Source organism: Neopsephotus bourkii, unplaced genomic scaffold (genome assembly GCF_033783945.1).
Source record: "Neopsephotus bourkii isolate Nb327-2 ecotype Australia unplaced genomic scaffold, CSIRO-AGI_Nbou_v1 NB_1067, whole genome shotgun sequence".
NCBI classification, from domain to species: Eukaryota; Metazoa; Chordata; class Aves; order Psittaciformes; family Psittacidae; genus Neopsephotus; species Neopsephotus bourkii.
The window spans coordinates 936,994-949,726 of NW_026901555.1; the positions used below are offsets into that span (position 1 = coordinate 936,994).

General features: G+C 44.8%; 1 protein-coding gene across 1 annotated transcript in view; it reads left to right on the top strand.

Moving 5' to 3' along the window:
* The first annotated feature begins 540 nt into the window (after nt 1-540).
* The window catches only part of CAPN6 (calpain 6), a 47,666-nt gene continuing 35,473 nt past the window's right edge, over nt 541-12,733 (top strand). The window contains exon 1 of the mRNA XM_061361874.1: nt 541-709. Coding sequence (XP_061217858.1) covers nt 545-709 — 165 coding nt within the window. The 5' untranslated portion in view covers nt 541-544. The remainder of the gene's footprint in view (nt 710-12,733) is intronic.

A 12,733-nucleotide genomic window follows, 5' to 3' on the forward strand; every position in this document is an offset into this window, starting at 1 on the left:
TCTTAATATTTGCTGCTTCTGGGAATTCAGTTCCCTGAAATATAACTTCAAATTCAAAGACAATAACACCAGCCAAATAATTGTCATTTAAATTAAGATGGAGAACTGTGGAAATCTGGTTTTGGTTTTATTTAGGCAGAAGGGTTGAAGCAGCTAGAGCTTAAGTAGTCAGAAGAAGAACGTAGGCCTGAAAGGGTCCAGCCCTTTGCACATGGTACAGACTGAGAGCCCCACTCTGTTAGCTCTGCAGTCAATAAGCAAAGCAAAATGATGGGTTTGTGCCTGGTCTGGACTCACTAATATCTTTCCTGATAAAAGTTCTGTTCAGCCAAAAATACCATCCTAATACAGATGATCTTGGGGTTTATGGTTTTCTAGCCTACTATTTAACAATCTATTTTTTAAAATCAGAAATCAGTAATGAATCTTGTTTTAGAACAAGTTATATGCTCTGTTGTTAAAGACTGAGCGATACCATCTCTGGACTTTAAAGAGCCTTCCTATTTTATACAAGCCAATGTTCATCTTGTCTAGACAGAAAGATATGTCTTCATCAGTGCAACTCTTCAGAGATCAGAAGTACCATGAACTGAAAAGTCAGTGTATTCAGCAGAGACGACTCTTCGAAGATCCCAAATTCCCAGCCTCAGATGAGTCCCTTTTCTACCAGTCAGCATCACGAAGGAAAGTTGAATGGAAGCGCCCAAAGGTAACTGATGCTCTTCTTGTGAGGAGGCTCTCTTTGTATTGTTTCACTCCTACCGTCTTCTCTGTGCTGAAACACGGTTATGCAGGTGTGTTCTCCCTCCTGTTTTCCATTCATTTCCTGTCCACATGATTCAGAGAGCAGCCCCTCTGTGTCACACTGCTGTCCAAAATCAAAGTCATGCCTTACTGTAAAAAGACAAAAAGAAAGCATTCTGTGCAGCATAGTCATGCGTTTTACTCTTGATGGCTTTCTAATAACAAGCAGCAGTGGGAGGTGATTCCAGGCATAGTGATGTTTAAATCAGCCCTCTATTTAATTAAGAATACCAGTAATTAATTAAGAATACAGGTAATAGATAGGTCAATACAGGAATGTATTCTGTGACTAAAGCCTTCATTTCCTGGGCCAGTCTGTGGATAGGGACCTGTCTAGGTTGCTGTGATGACAGCAGCATTTCAGCAAGGTGCTGAGATTCTTAATTGAAGTTTCTCTTCAATACCTGTCACTTCTGAGGGCCTGGTGTGTGCACACAGTAATTGTAGTATAACATCTGAGCTTTAGGTACCCACTCTAGTGCCCCACCAAGTTGTTATTAAAGTTAGATACAATCCTTGCAGAAAACACCATAGAAAAGAAAATTTTGCTAACTGAATAGGTATCACCTTCCTGCCTGGAATGCTAGAAACAGCTCTAATAGTAATGTTGGCTTATTGCTTGTTATCAGAGCTCTCTGTTGTTTTCAGAGTAACATGTGCCTCATTAAAATGTATGGGAAAAGGAAATCTCACAGCAGCAAGGGGAATTTCTCCAATTTCAGATCATTTATATGTAAAAACAAATGATTTGTAACTTTTCTTGGAGGAGAGAGTAGGAAAGAGCAGAGCCACAGCAAGGGGTCTATCTGAGGCAGCAAACCCCCAGCCTTCATTGGTGGAGTGGTCTTGTTACACTAAAATACATGCTTAGATATTTCTAACTGCCACCAGTGCAATGAATTGAGAGCCCTCATTATGAGCACATAACACACTTTCTGGTCAAAGCAAATGGGTTCATTTCTGCTCCACAGGGAACTAACTTGTGCTTCCAGAATCAGTTAGTTTGCTCTCTACACAGTGCCAAAAATAAGAGGAAACCATGTGTGTATAGTTGGCTGGCAGGTTACCTTTTGTATTAACTGTACTGGAACCACAAAGCCCAGCTACGTAAGTGCCTAAGAGCTCTGAATGACATCTGCAGTGTAAGAGAGGACTCATCTACACAGATGTGTAGCTGATGCAGGTGAGTTCCCAGAAGGTGCTTGAGCAAAACCTTGTTTTGCAGTGAACTTTATCGTGATACCTTCTTCTTTGGCTGTGTTTCAGAGAGGTTCTGATAAAGTCTTAGCAGCAACTTTTACCCAGAGGGAATGGAGAGCTTTCCTTTATTGATACTGTGTCAGGTCTCTGCATGGCTGTGCTGGAGTTACTGTGGATTTTGCCTTTGACTTGTACAAAATCTTGATTCCATGCCAGTGATTTCATATTCAAAATGAACAGCTATTGTCTGTACACAACCAATAATGCTTATGTGTATTTGCCACTTTTACTAGCGTCTTACCAGGAAAACAAATGTGCAGTTTGCTCTAATTGTGACTAATGTGCTAGACATTTCAAATTGTTAATATTTGGGTCTGTTAATTGGTTTGCTCTGAGGTTTTATGCTTCACATATCTTGTATTTTTAAAGTAGTTCACTGCCATGAGCTAATAATTCATAATAATACAAAATCATTCCCAAATTTGACAGTGTGGCTTTCCATCATAAAGTGTAATCTGCTGACAAGTGTAATGAAAAGGACAGTGGAAGCCTCTAGTCAAATGCATACAGTGTTTTTACCCTTAAGCGTGATGAATCTGTCCTTTATTTCACCCATGCCTACTTCTGGGATTGGTGTTTGCCTTCTGGAAGCACAAACTTGTGTGTCTTAGAAAACATGATGTCAATGACAGTGTGATCTTCATATGCAGCTGGTGCTTGTTCCCTGCCCTCTGTGACAGGGATAACCGAGCAGGCTGACCAGGGCTGTGCTGTATTTGCCAGGATGGCATGAGACTGGGTGGTTATTTTTAATTGCTCCTATTTTTCCAGTTTTCCTGGTGGTGTTCATTCCTCACAGCAGCTTCAATACTGAAATCTTAGTGTGCAGAGCAAGAGCCGCTTTCCTGCTTCTCAGTTTTCCAAGTAAGACATGAGATGGAAGAATAAGGAGGATGAATTTGGAAAACAAGCCAGAGGCATTCCAAAGTCTTCGGTTTATTTTTATTTCTGTAGTGCTTTCCTGTTTGTTGGAGTTTTTCATCCCCTCCTAGAAGGGAAAATACCACACAACCAGTCACAGCCAGGTCAGAGAAAGCCTTTGTGCTTCCTCAGAGATGTGAAGCAAGAGCTGGAGTCTAGACAAGGATGCCATTTTAGGCCATTCTTTTGTGTGTTCGTTCAAGGTGGTGATCAGTTGTATGAAGTCTAGTTGAAGGCCAGTAACTAACATTGTACTCAGAGGTCAATCCTGTATCCAATCCTGTATCCAGTCCTGTTCCACATCTTCATTAAGGATCTGGATGATGATGCAGGGGCATTGGGCTAGAGACCTGCAAAGGTCCGTTCCAGTCTCAGTCATTCAGTGACTGTATGCTGTTGTAAAGCTCTGCCTTCCTTGCTTGCCTGTCTTGCTCCAAGGAGATGGAAGCTGACTAAGTTCTCACAGTGAGCCTGGTGGAACATCTTGAGGGAGAGGAGCCTATATCCGTGCAGAAGAGCAGAGGTGAGGATCTACTTCCCAGTGTTAGTTCATGGCTTGCCTCCTCTCTGCCATATGGAGCTATCTTGCGCTCTAAGTTGACTGGCTAAATGCTTAATTGTCCTTTTGGAGGGATGGACTTTCCAGAGCATTTCCTTCTTTTGGAGAGGGAAATGGCCTTGCAGTGTGAGCATAAGGCAAAGGCCAGAGCTGTCATCTACTGAGGCAGACCCTGAGGAGGTCACTTAGTCATCTTGCCTCATCAACTCACCCAGAAACTACAGCTGTGCCTCTCCCAGTTACTCCCAGATGTTCATACAGAATCTTGAACGTGAAGGAACTAAATGGTGATACTGTTTCCTGTCTTCCCACCATCTACATAGGCAGTGGATAGCCTGTCTGGATGCTTCTACTTGTGTGTAATAGTCCAAGCAAGCAGCTTTTTGCTTTAGGAAGCCTGTGTAGCTGTGTGCACAGCTGGGGAGTGCTGCCCAGAGCACACACGGCTGTGGGATGTTGCTGCTGTTGCTGGTGTCCAAACAAGTACATTTGGATCTGTGAATTTAAACCTATTCTGAGGAGAGGTGAAAGCCAGTATTTCAGTTTCAGCTCTCAAATATGCTTATTCTTTGTTCAGCTACCCTAATTGGCTGGTGGTGGCCAGACAGAAGAGTATCTGTATAGTCAGAAGGGTTCTATTCTGCTCTAATGGAAAAAGGAGTATAAGTGAGGGAAAGAAAAGAGGAGGAGGGGTAAAGGGTTTCTCCCACTTTGTTTTTGTCCTTGGAGCTGCACCTGCAGTGTTAAATGTGTTCTGTTTGCTCATTCCAGTCAGACTCGCAGAGATAGGTCATTAATGTCTGACATTAATTGCTTGTTTTGTACTTTTAAAATAGCTTTGGGAAAGAGAACAAAGACAGGGCAGTGTAAGTTCTGTGGCACCCCAGTATTAAACTGGAGGGCACAAAAGGAGCTGTGTAATTACCGTGCAGTCTCCCTGGGGTGAAGAGGAAAAATCTTGTTACAGGAAGATCATCCAACAAATAGGAGTGCTGAGCCCTGCTTGTGAGCAGTACTGGGCCCTGGTTTCTTTGTGTGCAGGGTGCCCACAACAGTTTATCAGCACTTCGGGCAGGAGTCACCATGCCCAAAGGTTGGATGCTTGTAACGGATGTCTGATGTGGGACAGTCACCACCAGCTCCCGTTACAGGTAGCGGAGAGGAATTGATGTGTTCAGTGTGTGATAGAACTGACATACCTGAAATGTTGGCTTTAGGCTGAGGTGAATCATACTCCACAAGTGCCTGCTGTCTGCCAGCCACTAGCTCAGAGGGTGAATTCAGGGGTTAATGCCAACAACATGAGTTCTTTGCTGGTGCTTCAGATTGTGGGACTCTGCTAATGCCTCAGTTCCTCCATCCACCTCTAAAATAGTACCTGATCTGAGCATGTCCATTTCAAAGGTGCAGCATCTTCCAGACAGCTTCAGTGTGCAGGAGGCTTCCTTGCTGTAACATGTCTTTATGAAGTACACCTTATTCCCTCCTTTGCCCCCAACACCACACAGGGAGGTGCTCCCACTGCTCTGTGCTGTTCCAGGCTGCCACTGAGAGAACAGTGGGGTCAACATATCCCCACTTTCCTATTGCAGCACCTGCACTTGACCCCCTTGTGTCGCATGAGAATTGAGGTATGTCCTTCCCTCTTCTGTTTGCTCCACACCATCACAGAGGGACAGTGTCTCTGCTTGTTGTGGGTCAAGTCATGCAGGGGCTGATCAGAGCTGCCCTCGGACAGAAGGGTCTGAGCAAGGATTTATAAATGGCTGATTTTGCACATCCATTTTCAAGAAGCACTTTTAGGACCTAATGCAGTGCTCGGGGATGCTCCCTTTTAGAATTAAATCAAAAGCAATAATGTAAGACACAAAATACCTGAAAGTTCCTGTTGGGAAAGCCTGATGGTTTGTTGGAAAAAAGAAGAAACAAATCCCTCCCGTCAGTGGCCATTCTTTCTGCCCATTGATACTGGTGTCGGAACCCATCCTGCCCTTTTCCTGTGGTGTACCTGGAGCTTCCATCCCCTCTGGCAGGCTGCAGTGGGGCTGGGGCAGCTGTCCCTGCCAAGAGGTAGGAGAAGCCTCTCACCCCCTGCTATCTCTGCTGGCCCTGGGGTGTCCTTGGCCACCTATACTGGTTAACCCCTTAATGAGGGCAAGCAGTGCCTCTGTGTGGTGGTCCTGGTGAGCATTGGCTTTAGCAGCAAGCAGCTCTGGGGAAAATAACCCAGGAATGGCAGTCACTCTGCCGGGGGGGGGGGGGGTGTCTGTCTTATTTTTAACTAAACCTCAGGTTAACTCAAACTTTTCTACTGAGCTCTGACCTTGCAAAAAGTATCTAATCCCAAGGACATCTTTGTCAGCATTAAACAAATGGCAGTGATCCCCCAGCCATGGCTGTCATGCATGTGGAGAAAGAGTGGGTAAGCTTGCCTTACAGATAAGTGATGTTCTTTAGTTCTTCATAAAGGAAAATAATAAGTCTGATCCTACAGAGTAAGTCTTCTGTGTTTTCCTGGTTTCTCTGCTTGACCCTCTGTTTCTGAGCCCTGTTTTTACTTTTGACTCCATCTTCTCATTATGACAGGTCTGTGATTGTACCCCTACGTGGACAGAGCTGGTTCTTTCTCAGTGAGACAGCACAGAAAGATGCTGTGACAGTAACTGCTGAACTGCTTCCCAGGAAAACCCTCTGGTGTTCCAGGCAGCAGGAGGGACTGCTGCTGTGTTTGATTAAATCCCTGTTAACTCACTGGTGCCAAAGGTCAGATACGTGACAAAGTGGAGAATTGCATACTCATGGCCCACTGCCTGCCCCATGTTCCCAGAAACACTGCATACCATGGGCCTGATTCTCCACTCTTCATCGTTTCCAACCCTTTCAGGGGCAGTTATGACCACACAAGTGAAAAGGACCAGGAAATAAGGCACCGTGTTCTGTAATGATACAGCAACAGGAATAAACAAGTGTTTCCCCAGTTCCCAAAGTGGAGAGTTGGGTGAGCAGGTTGGTGATTTATCCAGGGCAGTGTGAAGGACTGAGGTGGCAGAGGACTTGGGAGCTCTGACTTCTGTACCTGCACATGCTTCTTGAAGGTAGCACCAGCTTGTTTTTGCTACCAACTGGTGGAAAACTATCGGTTCAGCTCTCAGGAGCTGAAACATCTTCAGAGTTACAAGTGCTGATTTGGACCTTGGAAACCTTCCCTGCTTGATACCTTTTATATATTTTGTATTAGTGTTCTTTTTTTCACATATGTTCCCAGTGACAGGATTTGTGGGCACAATAAGCAGTCTTCCGGAATGTTTAACTGTATCCCATAAATCCTGTGGAATGAGCATCATGAAAGCCTTAGCTGCAGGGAGTAAGCATGCCTGGGTTAAATGCCCCTCAGAGATCATGCGTGGCTTCCTCATCTGATTCCTCTGTCTCTTGTAGCTGCATTGCTGCAGCCTAACCCTGTTTTCCAGTTTGACTGAACAACACCAGAGACATCTGCTTATGCTTGGGACTGTGTGTCCGAGTCAGTAATGCCTGCAGGAGAGGCACTGGAAAGGGAGGTGTCCTGGCACTGCCTCTGCATTTGAGCAGTGCAAGAACAGCTTCAGGGCATGGAGCACAGTGACAGCTCATTGCACCCTGAGAGATCTGCTAGGATGGGGCCTGGGGACAATCCAGAGCTGGAGGAGAGTGGGGATTAAAGGGGAATACCGCAAACTGGCATGGCATAGCCGTGTGAACTCTTAACAGTATGGTGTGGTTACATTGCTGCCTTCTGTGTGACTAACTGGTTTGATTGCAGCAGTCTCTCTAAATAGTGACACTTCTCTGGTTTGCTGTATTACACACACACACACACAGAGCTCCCTTCTGGAGTGTAGCTCTTAATCTAGTGATCAGTTTTCCAGACCTGAACATGCTTTTTTCTCCCTTCAGCCTCTTCTTTCCAGTTAAAAATATGGGGCAGTGCCAGTGCTTTTGCTTAATTGGAATAGAAATACTCCCACCTTCCACCTCTCAAGCTTTGCAGGATCTGATTATTGTTCTTCTGTGAAAGTATGACTTATTCTGCAAAGGCTGCTGGACACATCCTGAAACAGCCAAAGTTTTGGGGTTTGTTTCCTTATCTGTGCCCAGATTGTCCATGTTTCTCTGTTGGTGGTGGTTGCTGACTCCTGTTGAAGTGCAGGTGAGCACAAAGTTGCAGAGCCCTCTGTGCTTGCAGCATTTGTGTTTGCACTTGAAATACTGGCACGTATGGAATGTGCCTGAATCTGAGAGGTAAGGAAATGTGTTTCCAAGCGTGGTGGTGAGCTTGCAAGGGAGCTCAAAAACCCTTTTATGTGCCTCAAACATGTGGAAGTGGGAATACAAAGGTGGCTCCAGGTTGTAGGTTTTCCCACACCTTTGTTGTACTCCACTGGAATGTGTTTGTAGGAGAAAAGGACTAAGGACTCGGCTTTGCACTAATGTAAAACAACGCAGGGCTCCTAGAGGATTACAGCATTCCTCCATTACACTGTTTATCGTTTTAGCAGGCACTTTGGTATGCTGCAGTTAGCTGTGATTACACGAGTGCAGTAGCAGGGAAGCTGTTTGATATTGTCACGAATAGTTTTACTTACCATTAAAAGCAGATTTAGTTTATGATCTTGAGCTCCAGTTTATTCTCAGCTGTGGAAAAGGTTGTCAGATGTTTCTTTGTATGTGTGCACATGCATGTTTAGTCAAGGGAAGGGTTGGAGTGCACCTTAATTTTTACAGAAGAGCATAAGCCACGCAGACTCCAGAGAGGTATAAAAGGTCATAGGCAAAGTAAGCTCTGACCTAAGTTTAAACCCTTCACCTTAAAGAAATAGGAAAGCAATTAAGAACTAAACTCTGGGAAGCAGTCTGCCCTGGAGGGTATTCAGAGAGATTGATGGGAAGGTTTCTGTACACATTAATTGTGTTTTCTAGGTTAAAACTGTGGAGGTGGAGAGAAGAACATGTAGTCCTCTAGTTCTGGTGCAACCTTCTGTTAGTATGGAGGGGGTGGGTGAGGAGACATAACAGGTAGACAGGAAACCACCAGAAGAGAATGACTTTTAAATGATGGCAAATGATCTATTCTTTCCTCATTAGCCATGTACACGATGAGCTGTGTTCCCCATAATCTCCTGCAAATGAAGTCTAGCGCTGCTGAATGCTTGATTTGATAAAGTGTTAGAGCATCCTCTGTGCTTGATGACACTGAGCTTGACTGCAGCCATCTGCCATGCTCATGCAGGTGTCGATCTGCAGAGGAGAAGGAGCTGCTTGCCAAGGGCTGGCTGCTGTAGGCCCATGCTGGTGGCATGGGCAGGCTGCTCTGGGGAGGAAGGCGTTAAAGCCATCCCAGCTGTGGGAGCTCAGGCCTTGGCACAGCTCCCAAAGATGCATGTGGCAACACAAAAGCATGCTCTTCACACCCGTTACCCTGGCAACAGCACATTCAAATGGCAGGGATTGGCAGTTGGAGCCCAAGAAGATGATGCAGTTGCAATTAAGTGGAATTGTCTTCAGGTTGTTAGATTGAATTTTGAGTTGGAGTGGAGGGGTGATGGGTGAATGTAAGTGATGTTAACAATGAACTGAGATCCTGGTGGAGGCAGGACTTTGTGTGTTTCTTTAAGGGTAAAATTAGTGCTGGCCTCTGAACCTTGTTTTTGTGTTGGAGAGGCTAAAAATTCTGCTGAAGAGATTTATAGTTTTAGTGAGGGTACATTTAGTTTAGTTAGCAGTTTTCCATACATCTTACCTGTCACTGGTCTTGCATCCTGGTGATTTGCAGGCTGGAGCAGTAGGGTTTATGAAAGCCCTATGGAATTTGGCTGCTAGGAGCAGCTGCCTGAAAGTGGAGGGCAAGGTCTTCCAATTCCAGGTCAAAACAAGTCTCACCTGTACTGTATGGCTGTAATTCTGGATCAGCTGGATTCAGAATCTGCTTTCTTGTTGTCTTGTTTGATGGAGTCAGTTGCTTTGAATCATTTACACCTGTAGATGGAAATGTAATGTTGTAATGGTCAGGAGGAGTAAGTGCCACTTGGTTTTGCCCTGGAGTGCTGAGACAGAGCGAACACCTATGGGGAAACAAAGGCAGGTGGTTTGCGGGGACTGTTCAGTTGAAGCATTTGTTTTGTTTTTTTTGCTTGAATGTTGCAACTTTCCTCAAATACACAAATGAAAATGAAACATTTCTGGACTTTTTTGTTTCTTGGAGGCAAGGAAGCATTTTCCAGCTATAAAGGAACTTCCCCTGCTCATCTCCCAAGGTTCTTGGAACAGCATGTTCTGATGGTGTCTGGCCCAGCAATTCCCTGAAAACATCATGGGCTTTGGTTTGTTTCTTTCTCTCTCCCATTATTTTCTCCTGAGGTTTTGAGGTGTTGAGGTTGTTTTGGGTTTTCTGTTTCCACTACAGAAATGACTTGTCCCTTTACAAGGGAACACAGCTTCACTTGTTTCTCCCTTCCCTGCCTGCTTCTGTGTTTTTTCTCCTCCTGTCATTTCCAGAAATAAAGGAAGCTGTCCAGGCAAATCACCCAAATTGCTGTTGTTTGTGGTGCTGTAGCTGAGGATCCAGGCATTCTGAGGAGTCTTGTGCTGGGGTTTTCCAGCCCTTTTGTCTTGTCTTTGTGCTTCAGCACCTATTGTTAGGATTTGATCAGCATAATTGCCTTGCACCATAACTAGGTCTGAGCATTTGTGTGTTTCTAGCTCTTCTTATGGTGATTTGCTTTGATTTTGTGGAAAAGGGGTACTTTCCTGAGAAACAGGTAGCCAAGAGACCAAATGAGTGTAATCCTTTGAAGGCAGAAGGATGCTCGGGTGTTCATGACTTGCATCAAGATGCTGTTGCTTCTGTATGTGGGATGTGCTGTGCCTCAGAAGTTGGGCAGAAGGAGCTGGTAGCCAAGGTGAGTTAAGAGCAGAAGGAAATACTTGCACCAGAGCAATACCCTTTAGCAGTAGCCTGGCAGATGAAGGTTGTGAGCTACATGCAGAAGTTTGATGCAGTCCATGGCTCTTACTTGGTGAGAAATGGCAAAGGTGGGGTTTTGGTGTGGGGTGTGCTAGTGTGTTTCACAACTGGGAGGTGTGTTTTTTCCCAGCTGGCTAGAAAAGAGAAAAACAGGAGCATTTTTATTACATGAGCTATGTAAAACATGGTTTACAGCTCACAACATGGGAAAGCAGCCTGGGGAAAGAGGGAGACTCCAAAGGAGGCACCAAAGAGCATATGATTTAGTCCCCTGTGCTTAACATTATTATTCATCTGTTCTTGTTAGCTGATCTCTTACAAATCAACTCCTGTAGAGCAAAGGGAAGGGCCTTTATTGCCAGAGTAGAAGAGACAGCTGCAGAAGAGATCCTTCCTCAAGCTCTTGAGGGCTATTGATCACAGTAAAGGGGAGTAGCCTGGATGGGTGACCATCCTGGGTGGAAGTGCCCAGGCTGTGGCTGCTGTGCTAGTTCATGTTCAACACAACACTGATCCTTTCACAGTGGCTGTGACATGCTCTGCTGCGAGTCCTGCCTCATCTTCCAGCAGCCACTATAATTGCAGGTTATTGCCAGAGGTTTGGGTTTGGAAAGTATGTGTTGACTTTGTCTGCAGATTTAGCCTGCTATCATCCTGAAGTATTTAGCCTGTTATCTTTCTGAAATAACCTCTGTCACTAAAACACGCAAGTAATAATTAACAGGCTTGTCTCTGGAATTTTGCTGTGCCTTGGATCCTGCAAGAATCCTGTTAATAACAAATGTTTTGTACCTGGTTGCATTTTTCTAGAGAGAATATCTTAAAGGTGAAGCAAATACAACTATGAATTTCACCAATATAAACCCCCAGCACCCTGAAATCTTGATTCACTTGCAGTAGCATTTCCACTTGCAACACCACCAACCCAATTTCTCATATAAATATGAAGCCCTTATGTCAGGCCGTGGGTGCCAGAGTCGCTGTGCACTCAGTTTGTGTCTGGTCCCAATGACTGTTAATAACTGCAAGTGCTTTGCCCTCACAGGTCCCCGCTCAGAGCAAGCAGGATGGGATATACATGGATGTACATACAGGGACATGTGACAGGGACTTGGGAAGCAGAATGGTGCAGTGAGAAGGAGGATGAAGGAGTGCTTTGGCTTTGCGTTGTCACATCAGGGCAGATCTGTGGCATTTTGAAGGCAGAGACCCAGAATCTGTGCTATAAGATTTGAGTGGTGTTAGCTTTCTAAGGGGGATTTAAATTTTGTTTTCTCATTGGAGTGAGTCAGTATTTTTATGTCCTAAGAGTAATGATGGGAAAAGAGTAATATTCCAGATGACAGTACAGCTGTCTCCTCTTCTAGAAGATGGGTCCAAGAAGCACTGTTGTGGTTTAACCCCAGCCAGCAGTGAAGTACCACACAGCTGCTCACTCTGCTGCCCCGCTGGGATAGGGAGGAGACTTAGAAGAAGGTAAAACATGTGGGTTGAGATAAGAACAGTTTAATAATGGAAACAAAGTAAAATGTAACAATGGTACTGAAAAGGAGCACAAGAAAGACGAATAAAACCCAAGGGAAAAAGAACCAAGTGATGCACAAAACAGTTGCTCACCATCTGCTGACCTGAGCAGCAGTCAGTGGCTTAAGTCAACTCCCACCAGTTTCTATACTGAGCATGACATTCTGTGGTATGGAATATCCCTTTGGATAGCTGGGGTCAAAAGTCCTATCTCTGCTTCTCTCAGCTTCTTGCTCTGCCAGGGAGGAAAGGCACATGGGAAACTGAAAAGTCCTTGACTTGCAGTAGCACTACTGAACAACAACAACTATAGCATTGGTTATCAATGCTGTTCTCATACTAAATCCAAAACACAGCATTGTACCAGGTACTAGGAAGAAAATTTAACTCTTTCCCATCCCAAATCAGGACAGGAACAGAGAATTTACTGGACAGAACCATGAAACGTAAAGAGCTGTTGCAGATGTCTTGTTAAATGCCTTCTTTCCCAGTTGTTTCGTTCCTGTAGTGTGGAAGTGAGCAGAGCTGAGTGCAGTGCCCTGAGGACTCCTCTCACATAGCCAAACTAACAAGTAGGGATCTCTTAACTCCCTTAATCCATCCCAGCTGTTATTGCTGGCAGTGGCCAGGATTCAAGTCTCAGAGGGTTATGTACAGCTGTG